Source organism: Bos indicus, chromosome 6, assembly GCF_029378745.1.
Source record: "Bos indicus isolate NIAB-ARS_2022 breed Sahiwal x Tharparkar chromosome 6, NIAB-ARS_B.indTharparkar_mat_pri_1.0, whole genome shotgun sequence".
Classification (NCBI taxonomy): domain Eukaryota; kingdom Metazoa; phylum Chordata; class Mammalia; order Artiodactyla; family Bovidae; genus Bos; species Bos indicus.
The window spans coordinates 101,456,377-101,472,584 of record NC_091765.1 but is presented as its reverse complement, the minus strand read 5'-3'; the positions used below and the strand labels follow the sequence as shown (position 1 = coordinate 101,472,584).

The following is a 16,208-nucleotide window of genomic DNA, read 5'->3' as shown; positions in this document are numbered from 1 at the left end:
CTACAAATTTTCTAGGGAACAGGCAGTTTCTGTAGATATACTTCAGAAATTAAAAGATAAAGACATTTTTGTGCAGCATGAAATTAACTGAAAGACCTTTCGGATTAAATTTCTGATTATAAAAGTTAAGGTTTACTGAATTTATAGTATAAAAGGGAGTACGTTCTTCTTCATTACACAAAATTAATGTTTATCTTTTCTTATATTTTCTTTGGTCTCAATGCATTGATGCATTTTATGGAAAAAGTGCATTTTTTGCAATTGGGATCATATTTTATATAAAGTTTATTGTTAGCCCATAGTTATCAGGAAATAGATGCTTACAGGGCACATCTCTTCTTACAAGTACCCTAAGACATAAAATAGACCCTTATTCTCACATTTAGCAAAGATCTGTAATCAGAAACAAACTTCAAATGCTTATGTCAGGAGAATTTTTAATAAATAAACTTTACTATTAAGGTCATCTGCATGTACTGAGACCATTACATAAATACAAAGAAAAAGGTCATTGAAATTTATCAATGTCACATGAAGTTCGTTGTACAGAATACTGTTTTCCCATAATGTGATATTTTATTAAAAGAATCCCACTGACAAACTTTTTTCTAATTTTAGCACAAAACTTTACATTTCTCCTAGATAAACCATTGTTTATATATTCTAAACAGGCCTGAACTATGGAACCACTGAATTTTTTTTCCAAAGTATAGACTAAGACATGAGGCTCCCCCACCAAAAGTATATCTGCATTTTTGAAATGTATTCTCTGACCTTAGTTTTGAATTCATTTCCTTACCTTTACATTTAATTTTCTATCAGGGAGGATTTATGAATCTTTATAAACTGTGATACATTTTGTAAAATTAATTTACCTGTCTTATTTTTACATTTATCATTATATAATTAGCATCTTCTGAACATTTTAATTACTAAGCAACATTTTATTATAGTAATCACACTACAGCTAGAGATAATAGATTGTGTTCATTCTTCGGTATTATAGAAATTATAAGAAACAACTCTGCACTTCAATTTTTTCACAAATTTGGTTTTTTTCTAGGATTGGGCTTTCCTTAAGGGGTCTTGAAATATATTACCAAATTTCTTTAGAAAGATTACAATGATCTCTAATCATGAGGGTGCCTACCTCAACACACCTTGCCAGCACTGAGTAGTATTATTGTTCAGGATTTTGTTAATGTGACCAGTAAAAGGATCTCAAATGAGTTAACATGATTTTTAAATTATTATTATTAGCACAAACCCATACTCTCAATGATGCTTCCCTTACCTTGTATCAAGTATTCAAGAGTCTTCTTGTCTATTTGTTCTATAGACCTGTGTCTATCCATGTGATAATTCTATACTTTCAAAGAGAAAGTACACTACATGATTACCTCTAATAGTGAGAAAAGTCACAATATAAATGTTCAACATTACTGAAGTAGTTATATGTGACATAGCTACAGAGTGAAATGATTATTAAAAATTATGCTTATAGAGTTTGCCAATGATCAGATGTTAAATTAGAATATGTTGGCATAAAGGCATTTTTCAACTATTGATATGAAAAAAAAAACTTGTTTCTGTTGAATTAAAAAAAATGAAGAGGTAATTAACAAAATATTTTCAGTGTTTAACTCATTAGTGGAGTTACGGGTGCTTTATGCATTCTTCGCTATAACTTTGTTTTCTAAATTGCACCAAGCTATATACTTTTCCTTGCTTCCTTGCAAATCTATTCTAGATTAGGGTGTGGCTATATATTTAAGACACAATGCTTGTAATTACATTGTTAATATCCCAAGCTGTTGATCAACACTTTAAATATTCTTCATCTGAAAGAATTCAAAGAAACATCAAACAAGAGAAGGCTGCTATTTCAAAAATTCACTTTTCCAATGCGAAAGTTTAATCTTTGATTCGAGACCGAAGGAAAAGAATAAATAATAATGTATTAAAGGGGGAAAAGCATAGCAGAGAAAGACACCTAATACCACATTTTTGATTCTGTAACTTAATAAACACAATCCATCTTTGCGAGGCCATATAATTCATCTTCTAAACTGTGACAGTATCAATTCAAGTTACGCCATTTCAGCTCACAGCAACCTTTTAGTTTAGTTAGAGTCTCAGTGAAGGATGATTAGTAAAATCTTGAAATCTACCTGTCAAATGACGGCTTCTCTCCACAGTCAAAAGCATCCTGCAGTTCCTTGACCAGGTTAGCCTGGCCTGGCAGTCGGAAGAGACCCTCTTCCTTCAGCCCCCTTTGTCGGATGAAGTCCACGCACTGCTCCACCAACATTGGAGCCAGGCGGTTCCCATATCTCTTCTCATAGCGAACAGTATCTTCCAGTTTCTGTCCGAAAATGCCTGGAGAAATAAAGGGTCACAATGAATTTGAGAGATTCATCTGTTCCTACTGCGTAAGTTTAAGCAACCTCTGGGAGATAGTGAAGGACAGGGAGACCTGGCTCCCTGCAGTCTATAGGGTGGCAAAGATGTGGACACGACTTAGCGACTGAACAACAACTCCTGCTACTCCTTTGTTCTAACTGCTGGACCACAAGAGAATTCTCCTCCCTTCACTTTTGTTTTCTTTTTCTTTTTTAAATAAAATGGCACCTTTTGTTTTTAATCAAGTGATGATGCCATGATTATAATCAACGTGATAAACCATGAAAAGAGACACAGAATTTTCACCCATATAAAATATTTCAGACAGTGTCTGCTCTTTAAAAATCTTAAACTATTAATTTACTGGAAAGAAAAAAATTGAATTATGAAGCTCTATGTTCCAAAAGTGAGGAGACAGGGTCATGGTGGTTTTTCCTAACAAGAATGAGTATCTGATTACATATTGTCTAGAATTAACAGCACATGGGGGTGATAAAAATCAAAACCATTTTGGCCAGTTTTATTCATGATTTTTAAATACTTACAAATGATGCATTTCTTTGTGCATGCATTTGGGGCTGAATATCCCCACTCTTAATCCTTGGTACCCCACTGATTAAGAAACAATGCCTCTAAAATGTACTAATATGACTTAGAACTTGGAAAAATAACCAACCAATGAGAACAGAGGAAGAAAAGAAGCCAAAGCAAATATGATTCCAATGTTCCCAGATGGGATGAATATTACTGAAAGGTTTTAATGGCCTAACGAGTTTCATAAAAGGGGAAGAAAAATTAGTGGTGCATGTTGAAACTATGTAAGACTCTGGAATGTTTGGGGAATTATTTCAAAACCATTAAATTCAGGATTTAACAATAAGAACATATGCTTTACTTCTCTATCGGTAAAAAAAATTTATGTACGGATTCAGTAAAGTAAAACCATCACATTCCATGCAATAAACACTTGCTACCAAAGAGAATATTCCTAGCCTAGGCAGCAAGAAAAACACAACAAATGAAACTATTCTCCACCTGGTATCAAGTCTAGCACTAACATATTCCTTTTAGGAAAAAGGGTTGAATGATTTGATGTTAATATTTAAGTGCATATAAAACAATTGGAAATTAGCTGAGGTTGTAGACTTTACAACAAGCAGTTTCTCGATAATGGTATGTTAAAACTGGAATCACTGACCTCTGGATTTTCTGTTACTTGAGGCAGTGTCTGATATTTTATGAAGTGGTGATAATGATTTGAAACTCTTTTAGTTATTTTAATAACAAAGCTTAAAATTGATTATGAATGAAGAACACTGACTCTTTCTCTATGGAGCTCTTTTGTGCTTTCTTGCTTGGAATGTTTGGATTCTATCCTGCCAAAATTAAGGAGATAGGCTTTCAGAGGCACTTATAAATTAAATAAAAAAATCATGTCAACATTAGGGAATAAATCCTATCTATCTGATTTTTCACTTCTTTTTCTTTTGGACTGACACATTATTAATACATAAGGTATCTCCCTAAATCCAGCAGAAAAATCTATTAAAGATGTGCCAGTTCAACCTCAATGTGTGCTACAAATTAGAACCAAACTGCCAAGATTTAGTTTTACACAGTAATGAAAAACAGGCAAGCATGCTTTTCTGATCAGGGTCCTTTATGCCCCCAAAACTCAGGGAGGTGATAAAGGATACAGTAAGTTTTGCTTTAGATGGGTATTCTGGTTTTCTTTTTTTCCCCGTTACACATAGGCTTGCCTGTATGATAAGAATTTTCTTAAGTATAGCAACAAACTAAAAGCCAAGAGCCCCCAACATTCCTTCATGCATTAAGTACCTAACATGCACTAAGTTGTTGACATGTATTCTCTTATTTCCATAATAAATATACATGGTAGCTATATTATACCTGAGGAAACTGAGAGAGATTAAATACATAAGGTTAGTTACACAGCTGGAGAAGGCAATGGCACCCACTCCAGTACTCTTTCCTGGAAAATCCCATGGATGAAGGAGTCTGGTAGGCTGCAGTCCATGGGGTCACGAAGACTTGGACACGACTGAGCAACTTCACTTTCACTTTTGACTTTCATGCATTGGAGAAGGAAATAGCAACCCACTCCAGTGTTCTTGCCTGGAGAATCCCAGGGACAGAGGAGCCTAGTGGGCTGCCATCTATGGGGTCGCACAGAGTCGGACACAACTGAAGTGACTTAGCAGCAGCAGCAGCTGCTTTTCTGGAGAAGGCAATGGCAACCCACTTCAGTACTCTTGTCTGGAAAATCCCATGGACGGAGGAGCCTCGTAGGCTCCAGACCATGGGGTCACTAAGAGTCGGGCACGACTGAGTGACTTCATTTTCACTTTTCACTTTCATGCACTGGAGAAGGAAATGGCAACCCACTCTAGTATTCTTGCCTGGAGAATCCCAGGGACAGAGGAGCCTAGTGAGCTGCCATCTATGGGGTCGCACAGAGTCGGACACAACTGATGCGACTTAGCAGCAGTAGCAGCATACCTATTTAGCAACAGAATATGTAAGATAGTTTTAGTATGTAGACAATATGTACACATGCTTAGAATTCCTGTGGGGAAAACAGTAATTTTCTGCTGTTTATCCAGTCTTGCAAAGCATTAGGTAATGATTAGTTGTATACCCCCCAGTCTGTAGCATTGGAAATAGAATGTTCCAAAGGTCTCTGACTTGCAAAGGTAGACGGTGAAACAACTTCTGTATAAGAATTTTTTGGTTTTGGTGTAGAAGCCAGGGAGAAATTGTGTGCTTAGTCACTCACTCATGTATGACTCTTTGCAAGCCATGGACTGTAGCCTGCCAGGCCATTTGTCCATGGAGATTCTCCAGGCCAGAATACTGGAGTAGGTTGCCATGCCCTTCTCCAGGGGATCTTCCCAACCCAGGGATAGAACTCAAGTCTCCCTCGTTGCAGGTGGATTCTTTACCATGTGAACCACCAAGGAAGCACAGGGGAAAACAGGAGTTGCAGAAATAGAGAATGGAGCTAAGGGCACAGGTAGAGGGGGAAAGGGAAGGAGCAATGAACTGACAGATTGGGACTGACATATATACACGACCATGTCTAAAATAGATAGGTAGTGGGAATCTGCTGTATAGCAAAGGGAGCTCAGCTCTGTACTCTGTGGAGACTTAGAGAGGTGAGACTGGGGGTGGGGTGGGAAGGAGGCTCAAGGGAGAGGGGATACATGTATACATATGGCTGATTCACTTCATTGTACAGCAGAAACTAACACAGCATTGTAAAGCAATTATACTCCAATAAAAGAAGCTGCTTTAGCTAGAACTTCAACATTTAAACTTCAAGTTTTAAAATTAACAACAACAAAAAAGCACAAAGGTCGTGAGCTATCCCCAGCTAGCAGCATGAAGAAGAGGACGCACCGATTAGTAGATTATTAACAAGAATATTCCCTGTGGTGTGAGTCTTGCAAGCAGTTCCAGCTATGCCCAGCTAAATTCTCAGAGATGTTTCACTTTCCCTAACAAAAGCATCCTTGGAATTTCTGGGTGACAACAGTTTGTTATGCATATTTCCCCCTGGAAATACACTGATGGTGTCATACAGCGTCATTCAGGACTTGACTTTCCACTAGACTGAGAAAATAAATTACACAGGTGATTTTATTATATCTTTGGGCGGCTGTTTCAGCTGGAGGGAGACACAGAGAGGAAAAAAAAAATATAGAAAATCTAAATAGCTTCAGGATTTGTGAGGTTCTTTCTTTATATGTAGATTATATACTCCACAGCTAGAGGCAGCCTGTGGGATCACTGAGTGTGATCAGAAAAGTATATTCAAATTCTACTCATCGCATAAATAAATAAATAAAATACAAAGCCAAACATCTTTGGACTCTTTATGCTTTGTAATTATTCAGTTTGTTCCTTGATTCCAAACTAGGTATAACACTGGCTCCATTTAATCACTTCCCATCTTCTTGCTGATCTGTTACAATATGGCCTCTGACACCACCATTTCACTAAAAGAGCTTTCAGAATAATTACCAATAACTACCTAGTTGCCAAATCATTGACAGATTTATTTTTTGCAGTACTTTATGGTTCACTCCCTTTATAAACCATCAATCTCACTCTTCTTACTGATACTTCTCACATCTTATATAATTCTTGCCTTCCAGAACATTCTTTCTAGTCTCCTTCTTGACTATACAATCTACTACACCCTTCTTATAAGTTTGCTGGTCCTCTGGATTCTGTCCACAGCTTAGTTTTCACCTCACTTTACACAATTTCTTTGTTGGATTATACTCAGTCTCATGGTGTAACAATTACTCCCAGATTTGTATCTCAATCTGGGCCCCTCTTGCACTGGATTTCCAAGTGCCTATTAGACCCCTCAACATGGGTATCTCAAAACATTGTCAAACTCAAAATTTTTTAAACTTTCTGAATTATTTTTCTTCAAAACCTGTCACACTTCCTATAATCCTGATTTTGGTTCTGAGAACCAGTGATCCCCCCAAACATTTGAAGGGCCATCTGAGAATGGACCTAGATTGCACCTTCCTTCATAACCCTCATTTAATGACCACATCGGTCCCTTCCAAACTCATTGCCATTAGATCCTCAATACTTCTTAACTGACTTTTATAGAGCCAAGTTCCCAAGTCAGGCAAGTGTTGCCATAGTGATAGTCATAATATTTAAATCAGATCACGTCACTTTTTTTGTTTAATTTCTTCCAATGGTACCCACTGGCTAACCAAGCTCCTTTTCATGAAATGTGTGTGTGCTCAGTCATGTCTGACTCTTTGCAAACCCATGGGCTGTGGCTCAACAGGATCCTCTGTTAATGGCATTTTTCAGGCAAGAATACTGGAGCAGGTTGCCATTTCATCTTCCAGGGGATCTTCCCGACCCAGGGATGGAACCTGCATCTCCTGCATTCGCAGGTGGATTCTTTACCATTGAACCACCTGGAAGCCTTTTCAGGAAACATAGTCTCTGTAATCCAGTCTCTGCCGCTTCATTGACAATTCAATCAACAGGCGTTTAGGTAGCGCCCTTTCCATGCCGGGTTCTGGGCCATATTCACCCTCATTACTGCTGCTCCCTTAAAAACAACCTACTCGGTAACTATATTGAACTATTTGTTGTTTCCTATGTGTGTTATGACTTATTATATCTTTGGGTGTCCTGGTAGAACATAAGTCATATTGTCAAGAGTCAGCCTAGGAAAACTTATCCTGAAAAATTCAACTCATATAATCTCCTGTGTTGCTGCTGCTGCTGTTTCTAAGTCGCTTCAGTCGTGTCCGACTCTGTGCAACCCCATAGATGGAAGCCCACCAGGCTCCCCCGTCCCTGGGATTTTCCAGCCAAGAACACTGGAGTGGGTTGCCATTTCCTTCTCCAATGCCTGAAAATGAAAAGTGAAAGGGAAGTTGCTCAGTCGTGTTCGACTCTTAGCGACCCCATGGACTGCAGCCTACTAGGCTCCACCATCCACGGGATTTTCCAGGCAAGAGTACTGGAGTGGGGTGCCATTGCCTTCTCCGAATCTCCTGTGTTAAGTCCTTATAAACATTACCTCATACCCATCCCAGTCACAAACTTGTTATGTTTCTTCTTTGATTTATTAATATATCATTTTCTAATTATTTATTTAGATCCTTATCCACACTGGACTAGTTCGCCACCAGTCAAAAAAGGATTGTTTAAAAAATAAAAAAAGATTATACTTTCACAATTATTATAAGATGACAATAGTCTACATTTATAATTATTAAAAATGATGCTGGATGACAGTTTATACTACTGTTTATTTTATAAACTGAAGGGAAGTTTGAGTAAATTTCTTAAGGTTCTTCAGACACAAGGACTGAACTGGGATTTGTGACAGATGTGAAGGACTCCAAGGCTCATACTTCCTTCTATCATGTGTCCTGGTATGAATGTTAGTGTCCCTCCCAAATTTCTATGTTGAAAATCTAATTCCTATGGGAATGACTTTTGGAGGCAGGGCTTTTGAGAGGTGATTAGATCATGAGTATCCCTTCCCCTTGGTGGCTCAGATGGTAAAGAATCTGCCTGCAATGCAGGAGACCCAGGTTTGATCCCTGGATCGGGAAGATCCCCTGGAGAAAGGAATGACAACCCACTCCAGTATTCTTGCCTGGAGAATACCATGGACAGAGGAGCCTAGTGAGCTACAGTCCATGGGGTCACAAAGAGTCAGACATGACTGAGTGACTAACCCTTTCACCTTTCACCCTAGGTCATGAGTGTAAAGTTCTCATGAGTGGGATCAGCATTGGGCTGGCCAAAAAGTTAGTTTGAGTTTTGCCATAAGATGTTATGAAAGACTTGAATGAACTTCTTGGCCAACCCAAATACCTTTATAAAAAGGACCCCAGAGAGCTCGCTCTTTTTCTTTCTACTCCTTGAGAATGTAACAAGTAAGTGGACAGTCTCAAACCAGAAGAGGGAGCTCATTGGAACCCAGTCATGCTGGCTTTATCTCAGTCTTTGAACCTTCAGAACCATGAGAAATAAATTTCTATTGTTTAGAAGTCACCCAGGATGTGGCATTTTGTTATAGCAGCTTGAATGGACTTAGGCACACTGGCTTATTCTCTGGAACTCAATACCAAAGTGGGTAAGGATTGAGTGTTCCATAAACATCTGTGGAATTAATATAGGCATTAAAACAAAATACTTAACCCCCTCAATTAAAGGAAATAAGTGAATAACTCCAAGGTAAAATGAAACTTATCAAGACTTCACAGGTTGTGGTACTGATTTCTACAAAAACTTGAAAAGAAAAAAGTCTTTGTTGATGAAAAAGGTACAAGTTAGCCAATTTCTTGGTCATTACATAAATTTTCTACCATCAACTATTTTTCAGAGTTCCTTGACCCTCCCATTCCATAGATTACTGCCAAGTCATATAGAGAATTTGCTTTTACTTATATTTCTATTTACTGCAACCCTGCTAGCAGAGTAAGTCTTGGTGTGACCAGGATTGTAATAATTTTCAATTAAAAATGAACATATGCCCATGGTAAATGGACAAACCAAAATAAAAGACATAGTACAGAACTAAGAAGCAAAGTCAGCCAAGGCTTACTTTGGTCTCCCACCAGCAGTTTCTAAGTAGCCAACAAACCTCACATGAATAGAAACCTTTGAATTCAAGAAGCTCAGAATCTATATAACAACCAAAGAATTTGGTAAAAGCTTGACTCTCCTTGTCAGAATGGGGAACAAGGGAGAAAAATAAAGTCTTGAAATCATTAAGAAAGTGTAATCATGTGCAAATAGTGACCTGGTAGCATTGGTCTTAGACCGGCAGAATAATTAGCAGAGTAATTAAACTCATCATTTACATCCAGGTACCAAGCCACAGAATTTACACACATTTTCTTATTTGACACTCACAGACATTCTACAAGGGCATCTCCCTTCTATAAACAGCCTCAGAGATGCAAGGTTACCTAAAGTCATACATACAGAAAGCAGTAGATCTGGGATAGGAACACGAGTGTATATGATTCTAAAAGTCTTTCTTTTCTACTGGATATATTAATTCAATTCAGACATACAGTTTTTTCACAGGAACACTGACCACTCTCTTAGGATTATGTAGTAGAAAATGTCTTTCCATAACTTCCAAAGATCAAATCTGATTTCACGTTCATATGAATCACTGCCTTTCCAGATGAACCCATAGTACATCTTCTTACTCATAAGCTCCTCAGAATTCATACATAATTTGTTGTAGTGCTTTTTATATATTAAACAATTACTTTTATTTATGCTTCCTTATCCTCAAGGAGGGTGTGAGCTCACAGATTCCAGGCAACCTGTTTTGTCTGCTTTCTCACCCCCAGAATCACTTGGTAGGTGACTCTGTAAAACTGTGATGTGTGAACTGATGAGCTATTAATACTCACAGCACCATTTAAAATTATATGGATTTAAATAGCAGCATTCTGTTGGACAAATCAACTTCCATAAATGTGATTATAATATCCAAAATATACAACTAACTTAAAAAATTATTGGTTGTATTCATTGTTTCTATAAAGATATTCTATTCTGTTATTGCCTATGAACTAGTAGGTTATAACACTGTATGTCACCAGTTTGCAATAAATCTTAAATCGTGGACTGAAAAGACCTATTGCTGTTTTTATCTTTCAGAAGAAATAAACAAATACATATATAATATATATGTCAACACACACATGCACATATATATATGTATACACACACACATATATATATCTTATCAAAAATGTGTTTAGAGCACTTGAAGATAGATATGAAGATAAAGTGGCCTGATGGCAGCATGCAAGACATATAAGGGAGGGCTTCCCTGGTGGAGATATGAGTCGGATCCCTGGTGCGGGAAGATTCCATATGCTACTGAGCAACGAAGCCCGTGTACCACAACTATTGAGCCTGTGCTCTAGAGCCCAGAAGCTGCTGCTACTAAGCCCACGTGCCACAACTACTGAAGCCTGAGCCCTACAGCCTGTGCTCCGAAACAAGAGAAGCCACCACAGTGAGAAGTCCACGCACCGCTTAGAGCAGCCTCCACTCCCTACAACTGGAGAAAAAGCCACGCAGCAATGAAGATTCAGTGCGGTCAAAAATAAATAAATTTAAAACAGTAAATACAAGGACTACAGAGTAAAGAATACAAGAGGTGAACAGAGACAGCCTGATGAAGAAGTGAGAGCCAACAATGACTTGAAGAAAGTGTGGACAGACTGCAGAGGAGGGACAACGGACAGAAGCAAAGCAGTGGTATAGGAGATAGGTTCAGGGAGGAAAGTGGGGCCAGTCTGGGGACGTGGGAACAGTTGTAGTTGCTTAGAAGGCCTTGATAATGACATGAAATAGTCAGGACATCCTCCTGGGAGCAACAGGAACTCATAAAACATTTCTGAGCTGCGGAACACTGCTCAACAGTACTGTTTCATGAATATCGGTTGGATGACCCTTAGCAAATTAACTGTATGAAACGTGTGAACAATATTGAGGGTAAAAAGAGGTGAGGATGGATGCTGTCTTGAAGAGCCACTTTTAAGGTTAAAATCAGTTTTGTGCTTCTAAGATGTTTGTTCCTTGGAAGAAAGGCTAAGACAAACCTAGACAGCATATTAAAAAGCAGAGACATCACTTTGCTAACAAAGGTCCATATAGTCAAAGCTATGATATTTCCAGTAGTCAGTCAGGTATGGTATGGATGTGAGAGTTGGGCCATAAAGAAGATGAGAACTGAAGAACTGATACTTTCAAACTGTGGTGCTGGAGAAGATGCTTGAGAGCTCCTTGGACTGCAAGACCAAACCAGTCAATCCTAAAGGAAATAATACTGAATATTCATTGGAAGGACTGGTGCTGAAGTTGAAGTTCCAACACTTTGGCCACCTGATGTGAAGAGCCAGCTCACTGGAAAAGGCCCTGATGCTGGGAAAAATTGAGGGCAAGAGGAGAAGGGGACATCAGAGGATGAGATGGTTGGATAGCATCACTAACACAAGGGACATGAATTTGAGCAAACTCTGGGAGATGGTGAAGGACAGGGAAGCCTGGCATGCTGCAGTCCATGGGGCCGCAAAGAGTCAGACACAACTTAGCAACTGAACCACAACAACAATTTACAAGAGCCAATACATGGAAGCAACCTAGATGACCATTAATAGATAAAAGGGGATAAAGAAGATGTGGTGCACATATATTAATACAATGACATATTATTCAGCCATAAAAGGAAGAATCAGAGTCAGTTCTACTAGAGTCTGTTATACTAGTGAAGTAAGTTGAAAAGAGAAAAACATCATATATTAATGCATATATATGGAATCTAGAAAAATGGTATTGATGAACATATTTGTAAGGCAGCAGTAGAGATGCAGACATAGAGAACAGACTTATGGACACAACGGGATACAGAGAGTGTGAAATGAACCGAGAGAGAAGCATTGAAACATACACCACGGTATGTAAAACAGACAGCCAGTGGGAATTGGCTACCTGACCCAGGGAGCTCAGTCTGGTGCTCTGCGACATCCTAGCAGGGTGGGATGGGGTGGGAGGTTGGAGGGAGGTTCAAGAGGAGGGGATATATAGAAATATATATGGCTGATTCATGTTGATGAATCAGAGGACAACACTAAAACCAATACAACATTTTAAAGCAGTTATCCTGCAATGAAAAATGAATAAATTTTTAAAAAGTCAGTTGTGTGCTTGAAACGATAAAGGCACAAACAACTAAGGCAATGGAAACAGAAATGAAGCTGAAAGTATATAAGGAAGGAAAAAGCAATATGTTGCTCTTAAGTTGCTAAGTTGTGTCCAACTCTTTGTGACCCCACAAACTGCAGCCCTCCAGGTGCCTCTGTCCATGGAATTTTCCAGGTAAGAATACTGGAGTGGGTTACCATTTCCTTCTCCAGGAGATCTTCCCAATCCAGGGATCTCTTTTGTCTCCTACATTGGCAGATGGATTCTTTACCACTAGTGCTACCTGGGAAGCCCACAGAAGCAATATGGCATGACCACAAATGGTTATTGGAGATGGAAATGGCAACCCACTCCAGTATTCTCCCTTGGGAAATTTCATTGACAGAGAAGCCTGGTGGGCTACAGTCCATGGGGTTGCAAAGAATTGGACATGATTTAGTTACTAAACAACAATAACTAAATGGCTATGGTATGTGTCAGGAGAACAACTGGGGAATTAATGATGACATATCTCCAAGAAGAGAGCAACTCGAGAAAAAGACAAGATAAAGTTAGGGCATAAAATTGTACTTTGGTATGTCCTGTGATCACAACAATCATAAACCAGCCAGCCCTTTCTGACTAGAAATTTCACTGACATCAGGATCCAAAATGTTATGCACCCCCAAGTAATCAAAAGATGAGTTATGCTGTGTATATTCAATATTAGTCTTATGGAGGTAAAAAAAATAAAGTTTAAAATAGTAAAAAATACATTCTAACCTTTATCTCAGCAGAACATAAATCCAACAAAGCACCACTCTCCCCAGCTTCCTGCCTGATAGATGGTTCACATTCCCTCAATTTTTAAAACCACTGGGAAAGCATGTTCTGAGACCCTTGTGTATGTGTGTGTGTGTGCATGCACGTGTGCTGTCGCTTCAGTTATGTCCAACTCTATGTGACTCTATGGATTGTTTCCCATCAGGCTCCTCTGTCCATGAGGATTTTCCAGGCAAAAATACCGGAGTGGGTTGCCATATCCTCCTGCAGGGGATCTTCCTGACCCAGGAATGGAACCCATGTCTTCTGCATTGGCAGACAGATTCTTTACCACTGTACCACCTGGGGAGATCCCTGCTGCTGCTACTGCTAAGTCGCTCCAGTCCTGTCTGACTCTGTGCAACCCCATAGACGGCAGCCCAACAGACTCCTCCATCTCTGGGATTCTCCAGGCAAGAGTACTGGAGTGGGTTGCCATTTCCTTCTCCAATGCGTGAAAATGAAAAGTGAAAGTGAAGTCACTCAGTCGTGCCCGACTCTTAGCGACCCCATGGACTGCAGCTCACCAGGCTCCTCCGTCCATGGGATTTTCCAGACAAGAGTACTGGAGTGGGTTGCCATTGCCTTCTCCAGAAAAGCAGCTGCTGCTGCTGCTAAGTCACTTCAGTCGTGTCCGACTCTTAGCGACCCCATAGAAAGCAGCCCACCAGGCTCTCCTGTCCCTGGGATTCTCCAGGCAAGAACACTGGAGTGGTTTGCCATTGCCTTCTCCAGGGGAGACCCCTATTAGTACCTAAAGAAAGAAGCAGAGATGGAAAGAACAGTAAAGGACAGAAGAGGTCTGAAAGAGAAAGGATGGCTGAGCAGTGAGCTCCACTGGCTCAGTATAGAAGCTGCAATCCCCACAGACCTCTGGAAACTTCAGTCCAACTCCCCTCTGCATTCTGAAAGCCTATCCATTCTGTCAGCCTAGCCAGGACAACAGAGAGAATATGTTTTAAATATGGATCAGGAAAAGCAGACATGTCACCATTTTTCACTTCTGGATGCCTTCCCATGATTCCTGAAAGGATTTCAGGGGATACTTTCTAAGAGGCTTGAGAGAGGAACTCCGAAACCCCCATCCACTTCTAGAACTCCCAGAGCACCCAGGGGATGACACAAAGAACAAAGTGACACTCTTTTCTTAAGGTAGCATGGCTTGGGAACCTGGGATTGAAAGAAAAGTTCATTCTTTTCAGTGCAGGACCTTGAATAAAGATCTAACTCTCCGCTGGACGCTGCTGCTGAAGGGACTGGCTAGTGCCGCACAGACACAGTCTCACAGCCACAGCCTGGCACTGTTTCCTCCAAAGCCTCACTGCCTAGCTGGCTGAGCAGTGACCTGGGAGAGGCTGGTATGCAGGGCTCAGCAGAAGGGGAGAAGGAACTTAGAAAACAGCTGAACGCTTCCGGTAAGTCTCCTCTGACAGTGACCAGAATGCAGCTTTGTCAATTAAAAATCTGTTAATCCTTGACTCAAATGCTCAACATTCCTCAGATTACCAAGACTTCGCAGAGGCAAGGACAATCATTTAAAAATAGCCCACGGGAGATGATAAATGGACGCTATTCCCACTCTGTGGCTGCCCTTTGCCAGCCTGCCCATGTTTTTTTTTTTTTTTTTTTTTTCAGCATTGCCTTCCCTTGCTGATATTTCAGGAGAGAGGGAAGGGGGCATAATGAATAGCAGGGCTAGCCAGGATTCTTGGAGAAGTGCTATAGCTCATGACAAGACAGAAAGTGCAAAACATAAAAAACCCACTTTGTGTTTCAAAGATAAAGTAATTGTTCCCCAGAACATTCCGTGTTACAAATGAGCAGTGATAACCAGGAAATTAGACCTTCTCTCCTTGTTTGGATAAACCCAATTTAGTTGCTGATGGGTGGAGGGAGCAGAAGAGGGGATGTCCTTGAAGCAATGAATTCCTAGCTTTTTTCAGTTTCATTGTCAATTCCTCTATCAATGATGCAATCTTACAGTAACCACAAGATCTCTAGAGATCTGTAAAATATGAGACGTATCTCTCATTTAATTGTCTTTGTGGATGAGAGAGCAATATAAATTAACACTCAATTCCTTGCTTATAATATATGATAATGATTACAACCAGATATTAACTGCTCAAAGGAAAAGATTCAGAAGGAATGAGGTTTAGTTTTTTAAAGTTCCCACTATATCCTGCTTTAAATATGGCTTTTTTCTTCTATTTTTTGCTAATTACTGTATAGAGAATGTTAATCAATGGGCAAATCAAAGCAAAAAGGGGAGAAGGAACCATATTAGATGTTACTCAAATCGGCTTCTGATTAAGTTATTAACTTAGCATACACAACTTTAAAATTATAATAACCTAGTTCCAAGTTAAATAATTTGATTTAATTACTCCCATTTTTAAGTCAAAGGACATTTTAAAATATTTTGATACATAAACATTTTCTAGAAATATTCTTTATTATTTTGTACCCTTTAACTCCCCCTACACAAGTCATTTCTGAAACAGTTTCTTTTACTGATCATAAACTCTAATTTTCCCACTCCTTGTTCCTGATCGTTCATATCTTTGCCCTCTCCCAATGCCACCTTCTGATATATTTGGAAAGTCAAGGTGACCCCTATTTCTAATCAGTGTTAATCAATATGATTGAAAGCCTCCTGAAAAAGAGTCACTACAGATAAAGTGATTACTAAAATTTTCTCATTAGGGAAGGTGAGGCAAGGGCAGGCAGACAGAATCAAAGTG

The 16,208-nt window shown here is 39.3% G+C and overlaps 1 protein-coding gene across 8 annotated transcripts in view; it reads right to left on the bottom strand.

Annotated features, from left to right (window-relative positions):
• ARHGAP24 (Rho GTPase activating protein 24) overlaps window positions 1-16,208 on the bottom strand; it is an 878,267-nt gene that overhangs the window by 48,222 nt on the left and 813,837 nt on the right. For all 8 annotated transcript variants that reach the window (XM_070791721.1, XM_019963048.2, XM_070791723.1 and 5 more), the window contains one exon: window positions 2,172-2,379. In XM_070791721.1, coding sequence (XP_070647822.1) covers window positions 2,172-2,379 — 208 coding nt within the window. The remainder of the gene's footprint in view (window positions 1-2,171; window positions 2,380-16,208) is intronic.